The sequence below is a fragment of the Puntigrus tetrazona genome, chromosome 1, assembly GCF_018831695.1.
Source record: "Puntigrus tetrazona isolate hp1 chromosome 1, ASM1883169v1, whole genome shotgun sequence".
NCBI lineage: Eukaryota > Metazoa > Chordata > Actinopteri > Cypriniformes > Cyprinidae > Puntigrus > Puntigrus tetrazona.
The window spans coordinates 20,288,634-20,315,099 of NC_056699.1; the positions used below are offsets into that span (position 1 = coordinate 20,288,634).

The 26,466-nt window shown below is 37.7% G+C and overlaps 1 protein-coding gene across 3 annotated transcripts; it reads right to left on the minus strand.

Annotated features, from left to right (window-relative positions):
• Positions 1-683: 683 nt before the first annotated feature.
• On the minus strand, positions 684-24,315 carry zdhhc5a (zinc finger DHHC-type palmitoyltransferase 5a). 3 transcript variants are annotated; one of them, XM_043238630.1, is made up of 12 exons: positions 23,958-24,315; positions 15,290-16,950; positions 11,956-12,077; positions 11,177-11,334; positions 10,696-10,868; positions 10,477-10,579; positions 9,600-9,691; positions 9,386-9,512; positions 7,772-7,883; positions 7,013-7,125; positions 4,461-5,350; positions 684-2,378 (listed from the first exon to the last, which is right to left on the minus strand). In XM_043238630.1, exons 2-12 carry the CDS (start codon positions 15,442-15,444, stop codon positions 2,165-2,167), a joined length of 2,259 nt encoding a protein of 752 aa, XP_043094565.1. In that variant the 5' UTR covers positions 15,445-16,950; positions 23,958-24,315; the 3' UTR covers positions 684-2,164. The 3 variants fall into 3 exon arrangements, 2 of the variants coding, with proteins under 2 accessions (XP_043094565.1, XP_043094555.1); XM_043238620.1 differs by having other exon boundaries at positions 4,461-5,398; XR_006250953.1 differs by having other exon boundaries at positions 2,240-2,378; positions 4,373-5,398.
• Between the last annotated feature and the right edge of the window lie 2,151 nt (positions 24,316-26,466).

A 26,466-nucleotide genomic window follows, 5' to 3' on the forward strand; every position in this document is an offset into this window, starting at 1 on the left:
TCAAATTTGCTCCTGATTTAGACTCCACAGAGCAACCAAGCCGATGTTTGACGTTTGCTGAAACGTGCACATCTAAGTGACACCATGTGCACAGTTAGCATTTGAGAGGCATTCAAAGCACTCTCAACGACAACGCAAACCATGTGCAAGGGTACAAAAAATATAGTTACATAAAACATTTCCTGGTAGATGTTTCAGGACTAACTGGGCTCATTCCAGAGCATACCTAAATACCAAAAACATTAATATGTGCATACATATAAAAAAAAAAACTATACTATCTTTTTAAAGCCAATATGTTTAAAAACTGTGCTAAAAACCTTTTATTTTCCGAAAACCAGAATTAAAAGCTTAAACTTTAGACATAAAAATACTTAAAAGGCTATAGAACTAAATGATCAACACAAAAATCAATCATTAAACCTATAAAAAGGTTGCCTGAAGAGCACAAATATGGGAGCACATCCATTAATGCATTATGTATGTTTTGGTACATCCAGTTATTTTCAGTTGTAGCGATATGGTAACAAAAGTGCCTAAATATTTTTAGACCTTTTTTAATGTCTACTTCCACATATTTATGGATGGACAGAAAAATATATTGTTCTGTTAAAACAGTTAAAACAGAAATCTATTAAAACAGAAGCAATGCATAAAGGGGAAATTAAAGTCAAAAGCATAAGTGATTTATAAAGAGTTTATTACCAATGCTCACACACACGCACGCACGCATACACATATTCACAACCATGTTCACTCACACCAAACTATACAGTACACGTTCTTTTTTTTCCTTTTCCTCCCTCGCCTCAATCCATCTTTTGATCCAAAATATTCCTATAAGTGTATTCATTGGCTTTGTGTAAGTCAGCAAATACATTCTGTCTCCTGATTTGCCAGCTCTGATCTAAAATGTTAAATCGACACCCCTTGACAAGACAGACGATGATTGAAATGAGTCCTGCACAATGTCACAATCTTCTTGAATGCAATAGGTAAGAATTAAATAATTAAAAATAGAAGGCTTTTGATGATTCATAATGACGGCTAACTTCCACTGATTGGTTCAACTGTCCAATCAGAGGGCACTGATATGGTTCCCCCCCTGTTGTGTGGCATCATGAGCGGGAAGCTTTAAAGCCTACATGACCGGCTAGTCAAGGCCACCATTGAGATTTGGCTCTCACATATTAATATAACAAAATGAAATGTGAAAAAAAAACAAAACAACTGATCTAAGAGGCAGCCAATCAATGTTTACAGGATAAAATTTTAAATACGCCCCCCCGCAGATTGGGCTCCACCATATCAAATGCATTTTTATGCTACGGTTAACCCTCCGTTTACCGGCTGATCTCTTTCCAGCTAGAACGGCCACCAGCTCTTTATCCCTCGATTTGATTAGATAAAAGTCCATAGAGAACAAACATCAGCCTTTGTAAAAAAAACATTTGATCTTATCAATAGCCATTTATAAAGTCATATAAAATAACACTTTAAAAATTAAATAAAAACTTCCTTGAATTTCCAAGGCCATTGCTCAGAAAACACTACTTGCGCTTGAAAAGGCTGCTGTTGCTTAAATAATGCATTAGTCCATTTCCTAATCTTTCCTAATGTTTTGCTTCCCTGGTGCTGATTGGATACAGACGCAACATTGTCGCATGCCAAACACAGTGGTCTGAAATGGCTACTGAATGCCACAGGTCCCCTTTTGTAAAAATCAAATTCCACTCTGTGGGGAAAAAAAACAAAACAAAACTGATAATTTTTTCCTCTATACACAACATTTTACACATTTACGTTGGATAAAAATCTTTTTTTTTGTTGTTATGTACTGAAATGTTTTCAAGGCAATCCGGTCCTTAGCCGTCACATTGAATATGCGCTCCAGCTCCTTACTGGTGAGGAGTCCTGAAGTCCCACTATAAATGACCCCCTGCTCCTCCTCCTCCTCCTCCTCCTCCTCTACGTCATATCTAACCAAAACCTGCTGGTCAGCGTTATTCTCTTTTCAAAAAAAAAAATTAACAGCAGAGGTCAGATGTTTTCAGATCTTTCCTGCAGGCACCAATAAATGTCCACCAAACAGGATTTTCTCTGACGTGTCTGTGAAGAGTCCAGATCTCCATTCTTGACAACACGGGTCAAAGCGGAGCGTCTCTCACACAGAGATCTCGTAAGTGGTCCCGCCGACGCCCGTCACCTTCTTCACCCCGCCTCCAGGCTTGTGGGCGGGGCTCTGAGAAGAGCTAACACTGGAATACGCCTGACCCGGGCGAGTGGACACGCTGACAGGATGAGAGGGGGACGAGGGGGTGGAAGAAGGTTTCGGCTGCCCGTTTGTCCGACTATACGACCTCATCTGAATCTCGTCCCTAAATCAGAGAAAGATCTAGATTAGAATGCACAGCTTCCATTTCCTGCACTTATAGCACCCTGCAGTTTGTGTTTTCATTAAATTGTTGGAAGCGGCAGTTAAAACAGAATAATGACTACATTTTAAGGTGCAATGATTTATATTTTAAATAAAAGCTCTGAAAACAAATATACATATCATCGATTCCTGAAAAACATTAAGCACTGCAACTGTTTTCAACATTGTAAAAAAATGATTCTTGAGCAGAAATTCAGCATATCAGAATGATTTCTGATACATCACGTCACGACTGCTGAAAATTCAGCTTTGCGTCGCAATAAAAAATTACATTTTAAAACAATTGAAATTGAAAACAGTTCTAATAATATTACTGCATTTTTTTTATTAAACTCTGTAAGCAAGAGACATTTTATATTATATTTTAGAGTAAAAGCATGATGGTTCTGTAGCATGCATTGATACCTAACAAGCCTGTAAAATGAACAGGGTCAATATTGATAGTGATAGGAAATGTGCAGCTGTCTGTAGTCATGAATGTTTCACTCCCACAGTTAAAAATATAAGTATTACAGTTAATACTTCCACAGTTAAAAAAACCCAAGAATTACAATGTGATAACTGACAATGTATACCGTATCACAAGACGCTTATTATGTGAAATTCACTTCCTGTGATGTGATATACAGTTAAAAGCCTCCCAGATCAGATATTGCAAAAAAGCAGTGAATGAAGTTTAGCTAGAAAAGCAAATTCAGTTTTGCCTGCGAGTAAATTTCAATTTCTCTTAAAACGCAAAGCTCTTATGATAGAATGTTTCATTTTGTTCTCTTCCTCATTCGAAGCAACAAAGTTTCCTGTAAAGATCTTCTGCTTCTTGGTGAAGGCCAGGTTGATTTTGCTGCTTTTGAAAAGCTGACTAATAGCTCGAAGCAAAGCAGGCTTTCCAGACCCCTAAATGAGCAGAGTCATGAAGTTTTCTCTGTCTCTCACATCTATCCATTTAGTCATTTTGCCAATGATTCAAATTGATATGCTTATTAAACAATATCCAGTTTATCTACCTAGGTCGCCATGGTTACAACATGATGTCAGAAGACTTCAAAATGTTTTCCATCCTGTCTTGCTTTATTTGATTTCGTCCATGTTTACTGTGACATCATAATATGGTACTGAAAAAACTGATGGACATAATAGAACGGAGGCAATACTAAATGTTTTGCATTCATGAGGAAAAACTACCTGAAATATGTCCCGATTTTTCAGATAATTTCTGAATAAATAATATTCATTGTACTTTTCAAATAACTTTTCATGCTTACATTAGCAAAGCCTTCTTTGACTGGACAGTTCAAGTTAAATGGTCAGATGTAATAATAAAATTTTAAATCTAAATTAAAAACTTTTTAAATAAAATGTGAATGTGTTTAAGTTCCATTAGTAATGCATTTTATAACATAATTCACTACATTTAAATGAATTATTTTAAGTTTTAAAAACGTTTCAATGACTTGTTTTTAGAGTCGACTCTTTCTTTTGAGAGACACTAACGTTACACACTGTGTATTTTCAGATTTAAAACTTTGCAGGACGTTTTCATTTACTTAAAGCTGTGTCATGCAGATTTTAAAACATATCTTAATTAGTCAGCGCTGACAGAACCGCTGTGCTACAGGCATCTCGAGTACGAATCGTGACTAAGGACCTTTTCCAATCCCGCCCCATCTCTCTCGCACATTGCTTCCTGTCAGTTCTGATCTGTACTGTCACAATCAAGGCAAAATTGCCAAAAAAGAAACCTATTTAATTAGTTTATTAAAATAATTGATTTCCATGCCATTTTAAAACTTCACAAACATTCTACACAATGACGTCCAGCAGCAGAAAGCGACATTTCATCACTGACCGAAAGCATAAAATTATTATATCGAAAGAACGAGTTTAGACTGATGGGAAAAGGCAGAAGGAAGAAAGAAGTGAAAGAGATACACTCACAGGAGTCTGGGAGGAGGAGGAGGAAGAGTAGGAGTAAGGAGGCAGCAGGCTGCGCAGAGCGTCGTAAGGTTGAGGGGGAGGTACTCACTTTGGCGCCTGTATGCCCCCTCCCCCGACTGAGGCCGAGGCTTTGCGGACCAGGCGGTACTGCATCTCAGCAGCGGCAGCGCTAGAGTAAGACAGAGACTTCCCCAGCGGCGGGGGGTGCGGCGAGCGTGGAGGGTGAGTGGTGGGCGGCAGTGGCGTGTCAGTGGAGCGCGTGCGGTACGGGTACGAGGGCTGAGGCGGGCCCGAGTCAGAGAGCAGAGGGGGTCTCGAGAAGCGGGGAGGCCGATGGTGATGGTGATGATGGTGATGGTGGTGGTGGTGGTGCTGCTGCTGCTGCTGAGAGTCGTGCAGCAGGCGTTCCCGCTCACGTTCAGGTGGGGCAGGCGGAGAGGAGGCGGAGCCACGTAGATAGCCGGAATGCTGCGGGGAGGCTAGGAGGGCAGCGCTGGAGGCGGACGGCTGGTGAAGCTCCGCCTCCCGCTGCTGGGCGATCTGTGCCGACAGGTAGGGAGAGCTGTATCCCACCACAGGCGTGCGCGGCCGGCCTGGAGACATCTCGGGTGCTGCAGACTCGAAATCTGGGCTTTCAGACGGCGTGAGCAGACTATCGTACGACAAGCTGCCGTTCCGAGGGGCCGGCGGTGGCGTCTGATTGGCTAAGCTCTTGTAGCTGGTGGAGGTGGTGGCCTCGGATGGCGGGGCGTTGTGGGAAGAGCGAACGCTGGAGGACCGCGAGGCCCCTCCGGCAAGAGCTGTGGTATCAGAGAATGAGGGATACGAACGCCCTCCTAGGGAGTATCCGCTGATCCCTGAGCCTGGAGGACCTCCGGGACCCCCAGCTGCTCGCTCTGGCCCGCTCCGCTCTGCTCCTCCACCCCCCTCGCGCCCATCCAGACTGGGCTCAGAGCGATAGCCTGGCTGCTGACTGGACTGGAGGAGAGAGGAAGAGGACTCTTTAAGACTGTCCCCGCGACTCATCTACATATATAGAGAGAGAGATAGAGAGAGAGAGAGAGAGAGAGAGAGAGAGAGAGAGAGAGAGAGAGAGAGAGAGAGAGAGAGAGAGAGAGAGAGAGAGAGATAGAGAGATAGAGAGATAGAGATAGAGAGATAGAGATAGAGAGATAGAGAGATAGAGATAGAGAGAGAGAGAGAGCAGGCAGAAGAGTTTATGAAGTTTTTAAAGGAAATCGGAAAGCTTAATTTAAAGAGATGATGTCAAGGACAAAACCCTTGGGGGAAGGATGTTGTGGGCCACTGGGGACTGATGATTTAGGAAAGCGCTTTCTACAGCTATAATAAAGAGCCAGAATTGTGATGGACAAAGAGGCTAAGCTTGGAAAGGCAGGGAACAAACTTAGACGCACTAAAGGCAGAGTGTCATTTTTGCATTTGTTTCAGTATAGCTCACCACATCACATGAGCAACGTTAAAAATCAAAAGACCACAACATCTATCTTTTCTTGCCTTGTGGTCTTTGCTGGCAGGGGATAAAAAAAAAAGGCTTGGGGCCTCATGTACAAAAAGTAAGCAACAAGCAAGCATGACATTTACCCCGTTTGGCTTCCTAGCCTTAAATTGCAGATTTGATTGGAGCCAAACAAGTGACTGTTCATAATTCATCCATTTAACTTGCAGGTACTTTTTTAGTTCACAGAAGAAAATATAGCTCTACTTATGAATACCTAGTTTGTTTTGCTACTAAATGATTTCACCAAAACTGAAGTATTGATACAATATTAATACTCCATTTCTTACACGTCACAGTTACTAATGCTGGTATATTGCTATTAAAAGGGAGACGATTGTTAAATTCTGATTTAAATCCCCGACCCTCAGCGTTAATACTACTATTTGAATTTAAACCTTGTGTACACACTTCCATAATGGAAACTCTGTAAAGTTTTATTCATGAGGCCTCAGGTCTTTCAGAATCAATCAAAATCAGATGGCATGGTGCATTTCTCATCTAATATATCCTAATCCAGCATCACAGAGCCAAAATGGCACACCCCCACAGCAACAATTTATAAATTGTCTTGCACAACGATTTTGTAAGAGACTGATTGTTTGTATTGACATACTGTGGGCTTTATTAACATCTTTATATAACTTCATCTAATATTTCAAGTCAAATATATGAAATGACTACAATGGTGATAAACTAAACAGTGAGAGATTATTATAATGATAATTAAACAAACTCAGCTCCAATAACAAGCTGCATTTAAAAATGAATGCATATGGACACTGAAAAAAAGACAGATACTAGAGAAAGGAGAAGATAATTGGCACATAATAAACCAAAGCACACAGACACACATAAATAGTAGTACAGTGTAAACTTACTGATACTGTTCAACTGAAAGCCACTGAGTCAACCAAATTGGAGGGGAAAAACAATTTAATGGATTGAACAAAAAGTTAGAGAAAAAAAGACTGTATGTGGTATAAAGGAAATAAATACGGTCATGCAAAAGAGTGTAAAGGATATCAACTTAAATGATGTGAATCACCACCATAGATTGTGAATGAGCACACAGACCTCTTTACTTTGGACAAGCAACACATAAATCAACAAAGACAAGTTACCTGGTTGGCATAGGCATGTGTGAGGGCAGTGTGGTTCTTGCCCGGGCTGCTGTATGTGGGCCTGTACTTGAACATGGTGGGGGTGGGTGGGGCTTTATTCAACAGACTACTCTCTGCAAACAAAGAACAGAGTGGTGAACACATCTGAGGAATGTAGAAGTTAATTAAGCTGACACAACGGCATGTAATCTCAATATAAAGGCCTGTTCACACTAAAGATGAAAACCACAACTATGAATCTATGACAACAAATGTTTACACAAAAGGTACCACTAAAAGGTACTAAGGTAATATCATTTGAAACTGATGTATATTACAAAAAAATTCAGAATGAACAACAATTCACTTGAGCATTTAAAGTGACACAAGATAACAGTTATTTTGTTTATATATATATATATATATATATATATATATATATAAACAAAAAAACAAAATTTGGTGCTTTGGTTGCTGCTTTGGTGTAGATGTTATCATTATAGTTACATTTACAGTTATTATTCTTATATGATCAGGTCTTTATACTACCATTTCAAATCAGATTCATAAATGCCATTTGCAAAGAAACGTGTGCAAGCAAAACAAGACCAATCACAAGAGCATGCGCCGAATTAGAATGACACCACTGATGGTATATTTTACATTATTCAACTGAAGTCAAATCCTAAATGTAATCAGTAACTAAAAAATGCTAAAAATAAGGTATAAAGTATCTGTGAATGTTTGAGAGAATCAGAAGGCTACTGTAGTTTCTCTAACCCTCAGAGTGTCCGGCAGGTCCTCGTGACAGCCCAGGGTATCGGAGCTCTGGTTTGGGTGGAGGAGGAGGCTCGGCATCAGCAGACTGACTCTCCATCAAACTGCTCTTAGACTGAAAGATGGCAAAAAGAAGCAGAAAACATATGTGGTTAAATAAAGAAATTGACAAAAACAGCCGACTAAACGTTTTTTTTCTGACTCTTTCAAATCATGGCTCCCTCCTCAATGCCAAAGTAAAAAAAAAAATTGCTATACTGTTGACGGCCTGAACGGGCAAACAGTGTTTAAGAGCTGCACATCATTAAGGTACACACTGGGCAGTTATAAAATTTACTAAATTATGTATTTTTATTCTAAATTTTTAGTACTTCGGTTTTTTAATTCTGGTTTCTAATCTACTTGTACCAGTTTTCATGTAAACAGTGAGTTTATTTATATGATAATACATCAGTAAACTAGATGAGATTAAATAAACAATGCCAGTTGACATTCCCTTGATTGGTTATTTGTGATGAATTCTTTATTAGCCATAATAATTGTGATTATCAGATGAACCTTTATGGTGGAAGCATAATACCATGCAACCCTATTTGGCACAGAACAACAGGTTGTTGGGAGTGGCAACATGAACACACACTTTAGGCTCTTTCTCAGGCTTTGGACGATTTGGCATGCCAACTTTCCATGAGTAACTGGTTACAACAGACACACCTCTGCTATAATTTAAACAATAACAATGGATTTGCTGCAAATGATGCCAGCAGAATCAGGAACCTTATCAGAGGGATAAAACGGTGACTTCTGAAGATAATGGAGTAAACGTGAATGAACATTTCCTATAATCAATTCCTTCCTTCCATTTCTGCACAGTGGTGCACATTTATCAAGCAGCTCTCTCTGCCACACTGTATCGCCATCCTCCCTTTCACTATCAGTGCTTATAACTCAGCAAGCTACAAGCTGAGCCTTTCGCTTTAGAAACCATTAATGCAGAAATCCATGTACTCCCAAAAAGCATGACTACCTTTCTCATAACTCCAGGTTACAATGTTGAAAAATGTCAAAAACCTGTAATGAAGTGCTCCAATCTGATAGAAATTGCAAGTATTCTTAACATAAATCATTTCAGAGCACAACCTTTCATTATGGAATAAGAAAGTATGTTTGACAGTTTAAAAGCCACTCTACGTTTCAGCCATATTAATGCAAGCCTGTCTGTGTCAGCCGTCCTCAATCAGATGGTAAATGGCACAAACAGATATTTTTTGAGCTACGCCTGCCAGAAAGGGGAATTGGAGCCAGTTGCTTGCAAAATAGTCTAACGCACTCTCTGACCTAGGGATTTTGGTTCTAAGAGAAACATCTAAATCTCAGTGGCAGAGGTAACCATCATGGCCTCATTCAAACAATTTAAATCATGAATTTCCATGGCCTATCTAGTTACCAGATAAGGTTTATCAAAAATGTAATTTAATTTCATAGCTTTCTCAGGTCTGGAAAATACAATTTAAAAATTCCCTGATATTTCATATTAGTTGAGAGACTCTTCTTCCAAAAGGAGAAGGATGGAGAGAAGCACTGTAGAAAATAAGTAAAAAGGCTTTATTTCCTTACCCGGTGAAGGTCTCCTTGGATTCCGTTGTCGAGCACCTTGGCTGCCAGTTGAGCTTCGGTAAGCTGCGGTCGGAGGAAAGGAGGCTGAACAGACACCGTCTGAGCCTTCCTCTTTCTACCAAGATACCTGAGCGATCAGAATACAACACTGTTTAAATCTCAATAAGAAAATACTACATATAGGTCAAAGTTGTGAACATAGTGGAAAACATACCTGGGTGCCTGTGAGCTGCACAGAACGTGCGAGACGTTCCTCAAGCAGCCATTTGTGAAGGGGTTCACGCCTCCCCTGAACTTCCCTGTTACCTACAAACAGAGTTTACCATTACACAGTAACCTTAGTAGTTACTTAACCTAACTAGTTATTTGCCATAAAACATTTGTGACCATGGACCACAAAACCAGTCATAAGGGTCACTGTTTTGTAAGTGAGAGCTAAATAAATAACCTTTCCATTGACATCTGGTTTGTTAGGATAGGACAATATTTGTCAGACATTGACTATCTGAATCTCCGGAATCTGAAGGTTGCAAAAATCTAAAGAGAGAAAATTGCCTTTAAATTAGTCTAAATGAAGTTTATAGCAATGCATATAACTAATCATAAATTAAGTTTTGATATATTTACAGCAGGAAATTTACAAAATATCTTTACGGAACATGATCTTTAATTAATATACTAATGATTTTTGGTATAAAAAAAAACATTATTTTGACCCATCCAATGTATTGTTGGCTATTGATAAAAATATACCTGTGCTACTTGTTGCTGGTTTTGTGGTCCAGGGTCACATTTAAAAATAATTAAAAAGAGATGGAATGAGGCAGTAAAGAAAAATTGTGAGACAATAAAACACAAAAGTGTGCACGTTGTCAACACAAAGAGTAGGAGAAATGGGCAGAAACTGGTTTGGGAAGAGGATTAAGATGAGATTACAATCTAAAGAAGGAGGCCAGAGAGAAGGTCATATTTTGTAGGATTATAAAACTGCTTAATAGGGATTTTAATCCCAGTTCGCCACCACCAACAGCATGGTTATTGACAGGAAAACAAACATAACAACAGAAGATTATGACTTTGCATGTCACAACCTGCTCATTGGTGGTCCTGCCTCTTGCCACCAGAACAACATGGAAACCAGTGAGACCTGCCACTGGGATGAAGAAAAGCCCAGCAACACACATGACACCCATACTGACAAAGGGTCAAGGAAAAATAGCGCATCATAATATAATTCAGTTAAGTTCAAGACACCGTTTTCAAGTACTGTTTTTTTTGGTCACATAAAACTGAAATTTTTTTGAGGATACGTGACAGCTGAATGCACTCTGTCCAGCTGCTGGGTGTGGTAGAGAATGAAAAGCAGGCCGAAGCCAAAAACGCCCATTATGTGAGCTGTCAAAGAGAGCAGGAACAGGAAGAAGTAACGGTAATTCCTCCGGCCGATACAGTTGTTGACCCACGGGCAGTGATGATCAAAATCCTGCGAGAAGAGAAGAGGCAATAAGTGTGTGTGTGAGAGTCATAATGGTGAAAAAGACAGAGAAAAGCTTAAGGCTGTCCAAAGCAAGCACACTTATCTACTTAATTAACACAAATCGATCAGTCTAGTCTGCAAAGCATTAATCAAAGCAAGAGTGGACAAACTGATTAACGATAAAGGTTTTACCCTTAGAAAAAACTGCAAATGTTATGGAATGGCTATGTATTGTAATGTCATTTGTTTTGTTAATACACAATAATGGGAGTCAGCTTAACAATGACTGGAATAAGGTACGAGTGTGTGTTTACCTCCACACAGTTGTCACACACAGAGCAGTGAGAGCAACGCGGGGGTCTGTAGAAACGGCAGGTGGAGCACCACTTCATCCGCACTTGAATGCCTCGAATCTCCACAGTCTTGTAAAGAGGAGCCCGGAAATCATCCTCTTTATCCTCATCTTCCTCAGCTACAACAGATACACAGAGTTTTAAAATGCCTTCCTCAGTGGATCAAACTACAGTTGTATTTTATTGAACTCCATCTTAAGTCAACAACCCCGTTCATTTTATAACCAATGTATACATGTGCTCTTTAACACACATCTTGTGCACAATTCATTAGTGTAAAATGAACCTAACAGACAAAGTAAATAACCAATAGCCAATTAACTTTCAGATTTCCAGATTCCCCCCCCAGGGTTGACTTTAAGATCGACTAAGTTATATTATTATATACCATTGTAGAACTGATTAACAATAAACATTCTAATAATTATTATGCATTAAATACATTGTATTTTATTTCTACCCAATATCAGAATCATTTTTGTTAGTTTTAGTTAACAAAAACACTGCTTTGCTTAAAGGGTTGATTCAGCTAATGTTTAGTACATCAAGATCAGTTAAATAAAAAAATATTCCATCCATTGACTACAGTATGAAGTATAGACTTAAAAAAACAAAAACAAACAAAAAAACAACATTAAGTGGTTTATATATAAAGCTGTTTGTTTTTCCAATAAGAGAGCGACACATTCTACTGCAGCTGTACACTCACACAGACACATAATCGCAGATTGCTTCATTACCTCTAGGAAAGATGCCAGGATCCATAAAAGTGGCCATACAGAAGTTGGCCAGAACAAACAGAAACATAATGCCATTGTATATTGGCACAGCAACGGAAAAATGCTCTGAAAGCCAAGGGCACCTGTGAGAAAAAGAGGCATGAATGAGACTGAAATCACACACTACATGCATGTTTTATATATTTTCGTCAAGTCTGTTTAACTGTCCTAATTTAGGAAAAGGGCTGGTTGTCAAGGGAACTGATAATCACTGATAATGTTTTAACCACATTCTTACTCTAAGCAATACAGACGTACAGATAACCATACAATTTCTCCCGGGAAAGAGAGGGTACCACAAAACATACAATGTGTGAGAACACAAAAACAGAAGAGAGAAGAAAATGAGAGAGACAGAGAGAGAAGTGGCTCTTCATGACAGATGCTGTCCTATTTTCATTGCCTTTCAGAGTTTAATCTGAGGGGTTGGTGAGAAGAGAGGGATCGGGGGGCAAATGACAAGAATGAACAGACGTGACACAGCATCTGACTTAAGCCCCCCAGATTTCCTTTTGTGTGTGAACTGGAAGGGCCTTTTTTATTTTTTTGGCATGATGACTATTTCATAGTCCTGTTATTTTTTACAGGTCACGACATGCAGAACACAGGGCACAAGAAGTCAACAGGAAGCTGATGCGATTTCTTAATTTCACCAAGAGAAAACTATTAATAAGTGCAATTACTAATAATATTACATATTTATTATTTGGTGATACACATTTGACAGTAAAGCACTAAGCTTGACTTGGGAAGCATACAAAATGTATAGTAATTAGTTTCAATCAGTTTCAAATAAAATTTTACTTTACTCTAAAATTACTATTATTCTTATATATACACCTCTCTCTCTCTCTCTCTCTCTCTCTCTCTCTCTCTCTCTCTCTCTCTCTCTATCTCTATATATCTCTATATCTCTCTCTCTCTATCTCTCTCTCTCTCTCTCTCTCTCTCTCTCTCTCTCTCTCTCTCTCTCTCTCTCTCTCTCTCTCTCTCTCTCTAATATATCTTATATCTCTCAAATAACTTGTCAGTGACTTTAAAAAATACTGGTGATCTTGATATTTTATAATAGCGATTTTATAGTCACTTTTATAAATGTAATGCAAAAAGTAGAAATGAATTTTTTTTTAACAAAAGCATTTGTTTACCACAAAGTATATTTATTTTGGTCATCCAACTAAAAATTCTGTTTAAATTATCTAATAATGTTTAAACTATCTTTAGAGCTTTAAAGTGCTGGAAATAGTTTGAATTATTTGAAAGTCGCTGAAAAGTGTTTGAAATTCTTTTTCTGAAGGTTGTGCAAACCCTGAAATGAATGCTGCAATAATATTTGACACTTTCTGCCACAACACCATGGTTATAGTCAAGAGTTGCGACATTTGGATTTCTACATCAGGGCAGTTTGATCTGTTATAACAGAATTCTGTGCAGAATTGTAATGCATCTAAATTGCAAATATTATTATTATTTTTTATATCAATTTTGCAATTTCAACAAAATCACAATTTTGGCCCACACAGAAAGAAATGCATTCAGTGTGAATTCGAAACATTTTCAAAAGAAAAAACAATTAGAGCTTCATGAAAACCTCTCAAGAACAGACAAGGTAATAATAATAATAATAATAATAATAATAACAACAAAAATCCTGTGTCCAGGTTTTTTTTTTTTGCCATGCACTAGTGAGCTCTTTGATGCGCTGCCTCAGGTGTTCAAATAGATGTGTGTGTATAATATCTGCATATGCGGTGCAGAGGACACGTTTACAGATCCGCAGCTGTTTAAAACAAACATTTAAACAGAATTTTGATTTTAAATCCAAATGTTGTTACTAAATGTGCTCTTCAGCATTGTGATTCTCTTTTATCACAGTACTGTAATACAATGTGTTTTATAGACATATTCACGTTTAAACTCAAATAATACTTTGTTTTCCTACCTCCACGAGAGCCAACTGTTATTGCCTTGTTTATCTAAAAGTGCACTTGTTTTTTTAATCAAGCCAAAAAGCCATGTGCTGACTGAGAAACAGTAGACTTTTTATGCATTTATGGTGTAATTACAAACGATCTCTGCACTGCTGCAAAGAGTGAATTTAGTATAAGATCTCTGTCTGCTGGATTGGTGAATGCTCTGAATACTCCGTTAACATGAGCATGGAAAAATACAAACCTCATACAGAGTGTGAACCTGGTGTCACATCTGTAGTGTAGTGAGGTTTTGTTGCACCTTTGTTTTGTATCGTTTTCCGTTTGATGTTTCTCATATGCAGTGCTTAAGATTTGGGCAACGCTGTTATCATATCAATACAAATGCTGAGATATAACTGAGATTATTAATAAGTAAAGTAGCCTTTTAATACAGTACAGGCAAGGAAAATTCTGATATTAAGATGTGCGGAAAACATCTGATATTTAAGATACAACCTGCTGTATTGAACGTTAACTTATGAACTGAGGATATTATTAGAAGCGCATTTCTTAGATGCATGCTGTCAAAAATTTCAACACACGCACACAAAAAAGACGATTCTAGTTATTTTAACACAGACTATAACAATCTCTTTTAAAAGATAAAAAGGCTGAAAAATGACAGCACTGAAATTTTGTTAAACTGTCCTACCTGCCATATGATCATCATCACACAAGATATTTTGTAAAGTATTTTTACACATTTTATACAGGGTTTTATAGAAATACATCTGAAATCAATCTTTTATAGCGGTGAAAAATGATAACTAAGCAAATGGATATCAAAAAGGACATAAATGGTATTTAGTCATTTTTTCTAAAGGTTTAAATAAGAACGAAAAGGGCATGCAGTCGTCTCTCATCCCCATAAATATGATTTACTGTTACAGACATACTTGTACAGTAACAATATATGCAAACTCACAATACAAAGCTTTTATAAAATGATGTCAACAGCTTACTGTTTTTGTTAGAAACAGTATAATCTACAGGGTAAGCCTGATGTTTAACTCGTATGCAATAATGATATTTATTAGACATTTCTCCAAAGTAGTTTTTACCTAGCTTATGTGCACCATCATACTGTAAGCAAGTGAACACACACCGCTCAGTAAGACTTGTCTTAATTAACCATGCCAGCAAAAATCAGTTCCAGGTAGAATAATTTGGTGCTTCTGAATGAGGTCTAGGCAAAACACGCCATTACTCACGCCATAGCACAGCAATACATTTTTGATCACTGTGATTTACCAGAACATGTTGACTCATCCATCATAAATGATTGCAGCAATCAGTGTTAGTAAACGTGTTTGTGTACTCACGTGAAGCAGAAGAAGAGGGTGGTTGCGCCAACCAAGAAGGCCGTTGCCGCAGAGACTGGCACGTAGCGACTAGGCCGGAGAGGTCTGGATGGAACGGTGGGGTGGGGTGGGGAAGTGGGTCCAGACATGCCCCCACTCATGCTGCCGCTCGGCATCACCCAGGGGGCAGGATGGCAGCGTGCCACGGAAAATGATCCGTTTGTGTGTTTGTGTTGTCAAGACAGCACAAACGCAAAGAAAGACTAGGGGAGAAGTCGCTGTCCTTTCAGCATTGTATGAAAAGGCCACAAGATGAGCATTGTTGCAAAAACGCAAAAACAAATTCTCAAATTTGAAAAAGTATTTTTGAAAAAAGAAAAAGAAATTAGAAAAATTTGGGACTTTATTCGAGTTGAAGTTTCTGGCTTATTGGTGATTAAAGCATTTAATAAAACTTAAATTGTCTAAAGTCTTTCAAATCTAAGTATTTTTGGGTCATTTAAAACAATCATAAAAAAAAAGAAAAAGAAAACATTTGATTTCAAAAGGCTTGGGCTAGTTTAAAAAGTGCAACAAAAAAAAACTTGAATATGGGGGAAAAAATGGTGATTTAAATTTTAGTTTTTTTAATGTTTGGTGTTACTGTATAAAATAAGAGGTAGAGGAGAGTAATGGATATGAATTAGGTTTTTTTTCTTTTTTTGACAAGCAGCACTGTAATCAGTTAATGTCCTGGAGTTTTTCTGCTTTGAAATGGCAGTTGAAAAAGAAAAAACAAAACAAAAATATATATTAAAAAAAATGTATAAACCAGCAAAAGACAAAAAGATTGACTGGAGGTGTAGCTTTTGGTGTCGTTCAGTTTTGAAGGGAGCTATGACAATGAAGGAATCAGACGGAATCAACCGTTAACCGTTTCCCCCCACCATCCACACTCAGAAAATATAAAAATGTCTTTCCTTCATGTCAAACAGCAAGTGCTCTACACTGCACCTTAAAAAACGGAACCTCAAGTTTGTCTCTCCGGAGTCGAAGCATTGCTGATCCACAGGTTAGTTTCGAAGGACTGGACAGTATCTTCTCCAGTAAACAGGCTTACACCTGCATAGCTGATTAGATCAAATTCTCGCTTCGAGACAAGAGGCACGAAACGAATGGAATGCTCCAGGTAAAACACCTCTCTTGATGAAGCTTGCACATAGACACAAAAAAAAAAAAAGGTGAAAGAGCTGGGTTTAGCTTGCACACACCTCAAAACTCCTGGGAACAGATCCAGGTTAGTGGAGCGATTCCGAAATGAAAAAGTTGGAGCTCAGAGGAATCCTGGGATTCACAGGTGAGCATGTGAAGACTGAGGGAGAATGAGGTCAAAGAGAAAACAATGGACAAGAGTTCAACTTCTCCTTTGGGACACTTCAGAGACTTCCTTAAATGTGTTTGTGTGGGTGTATCAGGCACAGCTGCCGTCTATTAGCAGATGAGGAGGCATTACATAAGGACCTCTGGGGGACGAGGCCTCAAGGGAGTGCCTTGAGCCATGCCTGCGCTTTCTTCTCTGATGCTGTGGAGTTCTCTCGTCTTTCAGCTGATCATACGCACACTCAAACCCTGAGTATCCACAAACTCAGCCAATGTTGGGGCCTTCCAGTGGGTGTGCAGGAGAGAATGGAAATAAACTCCACCTGAAAAAAACAGAGAAAAAAATAATTAATTCTGAGCCAAAAAAAGCTTGAGCAGCAAATTTTAAATGGTAGAGTAGAAACAAATAAAGTGCTTATTATTTATTTTAACTTTAGATTTTTAGAAGTTTCCATAAAGTAAAGTGAGTTGTGAAATTCTACACAACAAATAATCATTTTATTATGCTAATTTGGTGCATATTTTGGTGCTCATATTATTGCTCAATTGTAAATAAAGATTCTCTTATTGATGCTGGAACAGCTTTTGAGCCTTAATTTTTTATTACAATTAAAATAAGTAAAACTTTTGCAACATTCTACATTTCTTTACTGTCACTTTTGATCAATGTAATGAAGGGGAAAAAACTGTTCCCATAAAAATGAGCGAAAACCTGCTTTTAACATTGATAATAAGAAATGCTTATTTTTGCATATTAGAATGATTTATTAAAAAAAAATGACACTGAGACTGACGTAATGGCCACTGACTTCATTATCAAGCAAAAAGCAAATTATAATTATATTTATATTTATAAATAATATTTGGATTGTCCTCCAGGGCTGCAAACAAAAATTCAATGAGAAACTGACGTAATATTATTGAAAAAGATGTATGAATTCAGTTGTTACTAGTTTGAATAAACAAATGACTCACTTAAAGTTATAATTACAGTTAACAGTGTAGCTAAAGAAGTAATTTAGCTAGTTTGCTTTCATCAAAATTTAATTAAATTTATACTGACAAATCAAAATGATTTTTCTCTCTTTTCAAAGCATTTTATTTACACACATACAGTTTTTTTAAAGCATAAGGTGTACAAAGTGCTATATAAACAGTGATGTATCAAACCTTCATCAGCTATATTACAAATACTAAGAATAACAATAACTGATTTTTGTTTATATTTTCAGCATTTTATTTTTTATACATTTTTATCATTTTATAAATAAGTTCTTAAAGTATATACACATCAAGACACAAATGAATGCTCAAACACCCACAGGTCAGCCTAGAGAATAACTCTTTCACTTACACTAAACCAAAGTGGAAAAACCCTAACTACAGAGACATGTGTAGGGCAATTTCCAACCAGTTTCTCTTAATTCATCTAGCACACATTGAAATGACATCACATAAGCTTTCACTATCAAATGTTATGCAAACAAAGGTGATGTCTGAATGTTTGCAAAGCCTCAAGGCCTTCTGATACTGCGCGTGCAACGTGCACATTAGGGCTGGGTATTGCCAACTACATCATGAAACCACACACATCACGAAAAGGAGGATGTACACAGCGATACTATCACAGCAGATTGTACACATGCACACTTTTTAATCAGATAAAAGTTAATTCTGCCAACTTTCAACATATATAGACGCCTTATGAACGCAATAGTCTTTTTTTTTTTTTTAAATCAAGGAATTTTTACTATCTGTAAAACTGCATTTAACCAAGCTACATTGTGTATTAGCAAAAATGCAATCACAACAGAGAGGGTATACTGCAAGAGGAGATGGCTGAAAATAAAGGAGAAGGATGTTAAAGTAACAGCCGTTAGGTGACAGCTGACAGATGTCCTCATTAATTAATGAATAAAGGGGTGAAGGTGCTATTCAAAATAGCAATTCAATACAGTAACTAACTCCAGGAAGAGTTAGGCATTACTATGTCTAATCTAAAAAAGACAGCTAAGAAAAAAATTATCTCCGTCATCATTGCTCATAAGATATCATGATTGTATGTGAAAGCAGACAGACTAACCTTAAAATGAAAAGCATTCTGGAAAACAAACTAAATAGCAAGACTTGATCTTTCCGTGTGATTACTGTACTGGAATTATGCATAAACCTACATTTTGCAGGTTTTATGACTCATTTTAATTGAGTACACCCTTTATTACCAACTCGGCATTCAACAAAGAACTGCGCTATTGTTTGTTCTCCCAACACCATGAAAAAACAAAACAAAACAAAAAATACATAAAAATGATAATGATAGTCTCGAGTCCTAAAGCATTCAGTTTTTGTGCCAATGCTATTATGCTGAAAGACACATTTACCTCATTTAACACCGTGTTTCACCGGCCCAGTGTTGTCTACGGTCAGTTTTGTAAAATATTTCTCTTTTAGATTTGTTGAGTGAACTTCTCAGCGGAGAAGGCTTAAAGCGAATTTCAGACAGCCTTGTTATCAGTTTAGCTATGCCTGACATTTGGTAATCTGACCCAGGGTTTGGTCTAAAAATGCCATAGCTGCGTAACCCTGCATAAGGTCCAAGGGACACCACTCCAAAACATTTCAGGGTGGAGTTGTGCATCTGAACAGCTTGTATACTCTACATAAGATCATGACCTTTGGAAAGTCTGATCCTAGATCAGCATCCACTGGTGCAGTGGATCCTACGGCAAGAAATTTAGTTAGAGGTTATATCAACCGCTGGATCAGAGTCCAGTCAATGTGGTTGAGTCAGCAACAGACAGGAAACAGTCTGGCTGACATTTTGACCAGTATTTAGGAAAGGCTTGGTATGGGTTCAGTGTGTATGTTAAGTGAAAGAGAAAGAGTACAAGAGAACAGAATGCCAGAGATTAATCATTAAGGTAGCTCCGTCTTTCTCCATTCTCTGGCTTTTACTTTCATTATGGCCACTGTATTATAATAAGTGCGGCTTATAAATTTTATTTATATTTCCATAACCAGATTAAGATTTGCAAAGCTGCATTGCCTACACTGCTCAATATGAAAATAAGAATAAAGAGTAACACTTTAGAATAGTGAACACTTAATCATTATTAATTATGACTTTTACCTCAAGTTCCAATTTGCTGCTTATTAATAGTAATTAAGGTAGTTGTTAGGCATAGGTAGTAGGTAGGATTAGGGATGTAGAATAAGGTCATATAGAACTAGGGCTGGGTAACATATCGTATAGTATATTAATGCACATCAAGGCAGGAAAGTGGTCCCTTGGTTAGCGGTAAATTAACCTATTTTCAAATGGAGCAGCAGTTAATACACAGAGCCGTAGATCACTGATAAGCTACATAGTATCGAGTTCAGTATAGCAAATGAATCCCCCTCAAAACTGAACATGATATTGAACAGCTTGTCAACTAAAAAAAAAGGCTTATTTTAAGGATTTCTGCACCCCAGCAGAAACTACTAGTTTAAGCACTAAAGGTCAGTAATACAACAACAACAGTTGCAGAAATTACTAGATGGACAGCCCTACAACAAATGTATAGGCTATATAAAGAAAGTAGCTGTATAAAGTAACAGTAGCTTTCAGATGATGTAATAATTAATTCAAAACACCACAATTAAGCTTACTGTATAAATTAAAGATTAATCTTTGTTAAAGCTGCGGTGTTGTTCGATCAGCAGACCAGACAGAAGCAGGTATTTTTAGGCTGCTGTCTCTTTAAAGGCTCAATGCGCGTACATAAAACTGATACACATTTGGTTCCTTTACCTGTCATCTGTATATGTTAACTTAAGACATGGACATGGCCATTCACATAACTGCGTGTATCCTTTGACGACTTCTTCATCTGAATGGTCTGAAATTGCTTAAATGTGTAAACTACTGAGGCAAAACACGTGCAAATGATAACAGTTAATCCACGGATCATATGTGTGCTGAACCCTGGGGGACTGGTCTGTATGGATCACGGAACATCTACACCTCCAGTAGCTTGTCAGTGATGTGTGTCCCAGACTTAATAGGCTATTTTCTTTCCTGTTTTGACCCCCCTTATTGGAGCGCTCGGTTTGAACAGGCATGCCGGACTGTAGACTAAGAATTTTGTGCCCATTGCTATGATTGACTAACAGTGTACGTTTGACAGCATATGTCCTTCATATAGAGACGCAGCTGAGATTTACGTAAAAATGCAAAAAAGTACTGAGTACATATCTAATGATATGCAACAACAGACAAAGTAATGGTGAATTACCACATAAAAACTGACACACACTTGTGTGGTACAACATTAGTGTCACATCCAACATAGAATCATCTTTTCATTTCAGTCTTTCTGAAAATCCTGTATTGCGTTGTGCCTGGTTTGTAAACGAACAAAAGTCCAAGTTCTTTAAAAATGGAGATCATTAAATCTTTCCTAAAATTAATCAGAAGGAAGGCAACGCAAAAAGTTTAGATAGTTTATGTAGACCTGTATTCATCTCTCGTTACGCTACGTTCATATACTGTTTTTACAGTACAATGAATTAAGGGAATTTTTGTTTCTTGGTTCATGACCTCTTTAATATACCAATAACATGTACGGTCACGTAAGAACCTTAAGCACTTTTTCCAGAAAGATCAAACAAACAAGATTGGTACATGTAGATTTTTGCTCAAATTCAGTCTTCCTAATTTGTGCTCTGCATGTAAAAACCTTTACAGGCATCTTGTCCCAACCAGACATGACAGGATTCCAGTAACAAGCTATTTGTCCACACACAAGGCTACAAATCAATCACAAGTCATAACTAAGTACTGCTGTCTCACACTGGTAAAAGAACATATGCATTTAAAATATATATTTTTATAAACAATCTTAAAATTATTCTTAAAACCGAACTGATATGATCTTTGTAATTTTAAAATATATATAATTAGATATACTTCGATTTAGGGTACTTTATCTATACAACCATTTAAATTTTTATTAAATCACAAATTAATCAAAATGTAATATGACCATTCAACTGAAAACTGCAAATCCGGGGGACATCTACATCAAACATGCATTACTTTTTCAAAGTGAAAAAGATTCAATCCAGTATGAGTTTCTTTCTTCCTGAGTACAAAAGAAGGTATTGTGAGGAATGTGGGTAACCAAACAATTGACGGTAGCCATTGACTTCAATGGATTTTTTTTCCATACTATGGAAGTCAGAACTATTTGGTTACCAGCATTCTTCAGAATAACTTATGATCAACAGAACAAAGAAGCTCTTACAGGTTTGGATCAAGTGGAGGGTGGGTAAATGATGACAACATTTTGGGGGAGAACTAACACTATAAGCAAAGAAAATAGTCAACAAGGTTCTTCAGTCTTCTGTGCTCTATAAAAAATTATTTAGAAAATAAAGTTAGTAAACATATGACATAAAATTACCGAATGGTATCATGGTTGGTACTTCGAACAACTCTACTTCTAGTTAGCGCTGCATGATACTGCATGCAATAGACATGCGGTTAGGACACATTTTATAGGCATTTTTGGTTGCTTATTTAATAAAAAAAACACAGTTGTGTTGTTCCTGTGCCGTTTTAAAAACATGATGAATTTAGCAAATTTATGAATAAATCTCCTGACACCATGTTTAGACTTTTAGGTCAGTTCTTTAATTGCAACCTGATTGGACAGCTTTTATGACATACACAACAACCAAAACAATGCTGTGTGTTGGGCTACATGTGATTGTGTGTAGACATGGTGGTACTTTACCAGTTCACAAAACTCTTATAAAATGTGGGAAAGGGTCAAAACAGTGGCATTTAGATGTATTGTGTCTGTTTTGCATTCATATATCAGCCAAAATGTACCAGTTTGTTTGGAAACATACCAATAAGTGGATCTCTACTTTCTTGTTAGGTGCACACCAAGGGTTATATGGCAGCGTTGACGCTTTTTCAGACGAACTACACTAAGAGCAGGTACATTTATTTAATCAAACCAAACTTCCTAATGCAACCTAAAAATCAGGTTGCATTAGGAATTAGTCTGACACATTTCGAAACACAGAATGATTCTTATGTTGCTATTGGACTATACTATGTATTTTGTTTCAGGTCACACACAGTGTGTAATGATTCCTCCGCATCCTTTTCTCTCTCTCTCTCTCTCTCTCTCTCTCTCTCTCTCTCTCTCGACTCCTCCTCATCGTCCTCTTACAACAGAATGACTGAAACCTAAAGCCATGTGGCATTACACTCCCTGCCAACTGAGGCAACCTGCAATTCCCACAATCCTCTAAACGACTGCCAATTTTACACGGTGACAGTGAAGCAAAGCATCTCTTTGATTCTGTGAGGAGAGAGATCTGTCACAGGCCCTTTGAACGTTTTCGATTTCCAGACACACCCCTTTACTAAATAAATAAATAAAATACACAATTACCAGATCTTACCTGATATAGCTAGTTATGTAACCTACACTTACCTCCACTAAAAATACAACATATTATAACCAGAGACTGATTTCCACCAGCACAGCTCATATTCTCTAGTTCAGCACGTTTCCATTCATACGTGAGTCACTGATCGTAAGTAACCTAGTTAGTGCCATATTATGATTACATTTGAAATGCTGCTATTTTCACTCATTGTTAACTGAAGCAATAATAGGGCATTAATTAGCAGGTGATCTGATGAAAATGAATGACTCACACATGATTAAAACACAAAACGTGCATAACTAATAAACACGATCTCATTATGGTCAGGTGAGAGGATTAAATGGCTAAAAGGAATCAAAAAGCAGAGCGGCGTTGTCTTACTTTGAGGCGGTGTGTATCTTTTGGGTGTGTTTCGCTGCAGCTGCACTGTTGTCATCGGTTTTAGGCCCTGACATGAATTTGCGCGACGCCGATACTGAACGCGGGGTGAAGGCGGTGGCGTCGCGCGAACCATAACGGGGCCTCGATCGATTAACTCAGTGAAACTGCAACAAAAAACGGTATTTAAACCGCACATTTCAGGCTTTGCCTGAAAATGCAACCAGTACATGTCAATTGTAAAGTCTATCTCTGGTCAGCCCCTTAAAAGACGGTTTATTCTTTTACACGAGGAATGACAGCAGAGACAGGCCTAGAACAAATGACTTATATGTAAAAGAAATCAGTAAGTTATAATACTGATGCGCTGGATTGACATATAATCATAAATAGTAGTAGCACCACAGCTGGGCAGGACTATTAGCATGACAGCTAGCATCATATCGCCCCTTTTTCAAAACAGTCTTTACGTTAAAATAAAATAACACCACTGGCGACCTACCTGTCAGTTCATTGGCGTCGCTGCTTTAGAGGACTGGTGTGTGTGACATTGGTTATCCTCTTTAATAGATTAGATGATGGCTTTAATCTCCGTTTCAATCTTTGGGTGGTGGGGTCTTGCCGACGGCTCACTTAGCCAGTTAGCCTGCGTCCAAACTGTAATTCTTTCGCCTTATTTTGCACACACTCGAGCTTATAATACGTAATTCAAGTTTTGGGTCCCCTCGAAAGTCGTTTAAGTTTATATTCTGTCGCGTACAGCCTGCTAAAGCTCGCGTAGCTTGAAGCTAGCGACAGGTTTACCGTATTTTCACGCAGCTCAGCGCAGCGGCACGAGCTACGGGTCCACATCCACGAGCCTCCCAGAACAGTCTGACGTCTCCGCCCTCCTGCGAGCTCATTGGCTGAGAGCTGCCGTCAGTCCACCCCGAGCGGCCAATGAAAAGACGTTGGAGAGCGCTTGACGGGAGGGACTTGTCAAATTCATTCCAATCTCAGGTGTTGATGAAAGACCGTAAAGAACAGACGCCTGACCTCAACGCTGGCGTACAGGAACCGTGCGAACGAACGAGCAGAGTTATGACAAACAAAGAGTTAATGTATTTATACTTTTCTCTGTAAGTCTGTAATGAACTGACTGACATAAACAGCTTAATGAAGGATAAAAAGTGACACAGTGACATATTAAATACGCGTGTCTGAGAGGGAGGCAGACAGACAAGACGCTTGTGTTGCTCTAAGGATTAAACGGACAGCAGGAGTTTTACAGATAAGCGTCTATCCCCCCACCCACCCTAATATCCGCACAAATCTGACCAACATCTGTCACACCACCTCTTTTAGACCAAATAACACAAATCTACTGCTCTGTGTACAACACACATAAAATACAAGCAGCCTGACAGATGCCAGGGCTAAACCAGACTGTAATTTCCTGTGAAATATACAGGAACACATCAATACTTTGAAATGCCTAGATACGGTCCAAATGACAAAGAGTGTAAAAATAGAACAGTCAACTAGAATAGTCCTGTCTGGCAGATGCATATGCATATCATATCCTCAGTGTGTGACCTTTTTCCAAACAAGTTAATCAAAGCAGACGTTAATCCAAGATCAGTAGATGCTCATGTATTCATAAAAAAACACTCGGAATTTGGGAATAATACTTTATTCTGTGGTCCCTGAGTTGGAATAATAGGGAACCTCTCAGAATCAGAAATTTTGACGAGCTACAAATAAAAACCAACAAGGAAATTGTAGCCTGTTGACATGTGAAAAGATGTTTGCATATAACACTTCTAATAGTATGAGCTATTGCAATAATGAGTCCAAGAAATTTGCAAATAAATTTAAAACAGGTAGGCTAATGGTTAATTATAGCTAACATCAGAAGCCGATATAACATCAGATGAAATTCAGGTCAATAGAATGTTATATGTAGCTCATTTATACATTTTTGACAAATTGTGTAGCATTAGATATGTTCATACAATAAAAATGGCTGTAGAAAAAAAAAACTTAATTGCTGGTTAATTGTAAAAAAAGTTTCACAAACAAGAAATAAGTGTGAATAATTTAGAAAGTTAATAGTATATATTTTTGTAAAACATACTCCATTTAATCACTTTTTGTGTCTAAAAAAGTTTTAAAAAATCTGTCTAAAAATTACATTTAGGCCCAAGATGTTTAAAAGTTTACATAAGTTTAACAAAAGATTAAAACATATATATATATATATATATATATATATATATATATATATATATACATACATACAATTGTAATTTTAACTGATATTCTTTATGATATTTGAAAATGAATATAAGTTATATGACTTGTGGGCCCATGCTGTACATGCACCCATACTGTAATTCTTAATGTTCATTACAAAAGTAAGCCATTAGTAATGTTTTCCTTTTTGCTGTAGCCTAATACAGTAATATAACGCATTGTAAACAAATTTTGGTACTATAATATAAAAACAAATAAACAAATAAAACAGTGTATAGTGTAGTATTATGCCCGGTACAATCTCAGTAACGCATGTTACAAAAAAAGTAGATTTTGTAATGATTATAATTATGTATAAAAAATGTGAATTGCCAGTAAAATCAGCAGTGATGGCCAGGTAAATGTTTTGTTTGCTGGGGTAACTAAGAAAAGGCTGTGTTGCTGCTGCTGTTCATAAGCGTCACCTTCTGGCAGGGAGAACATTTCTTCACTCATTCAGCTCGGTATGATGCCTTTGTTTTGTTGGTGTGTCTTATGTAGTGTAATTTACAAAACACAGCTCGGAGTCAGACCGTTCTGCCTTTGCTTCAAATTTCTAAATGATACAAAATTAAACATTTAAATATATGCAGCGTCTTTGTTTGAATCATAATTAAAATGCTGTGGTTGGCTCCAATCACTGCAATGTTAGTAGGCTTGTATGCAGGGGTTAAATCGGGCCAGGGCTGAGCCGAGACACATAGGCTTACTTTCTTAACTCATCAGAGGACGATCCA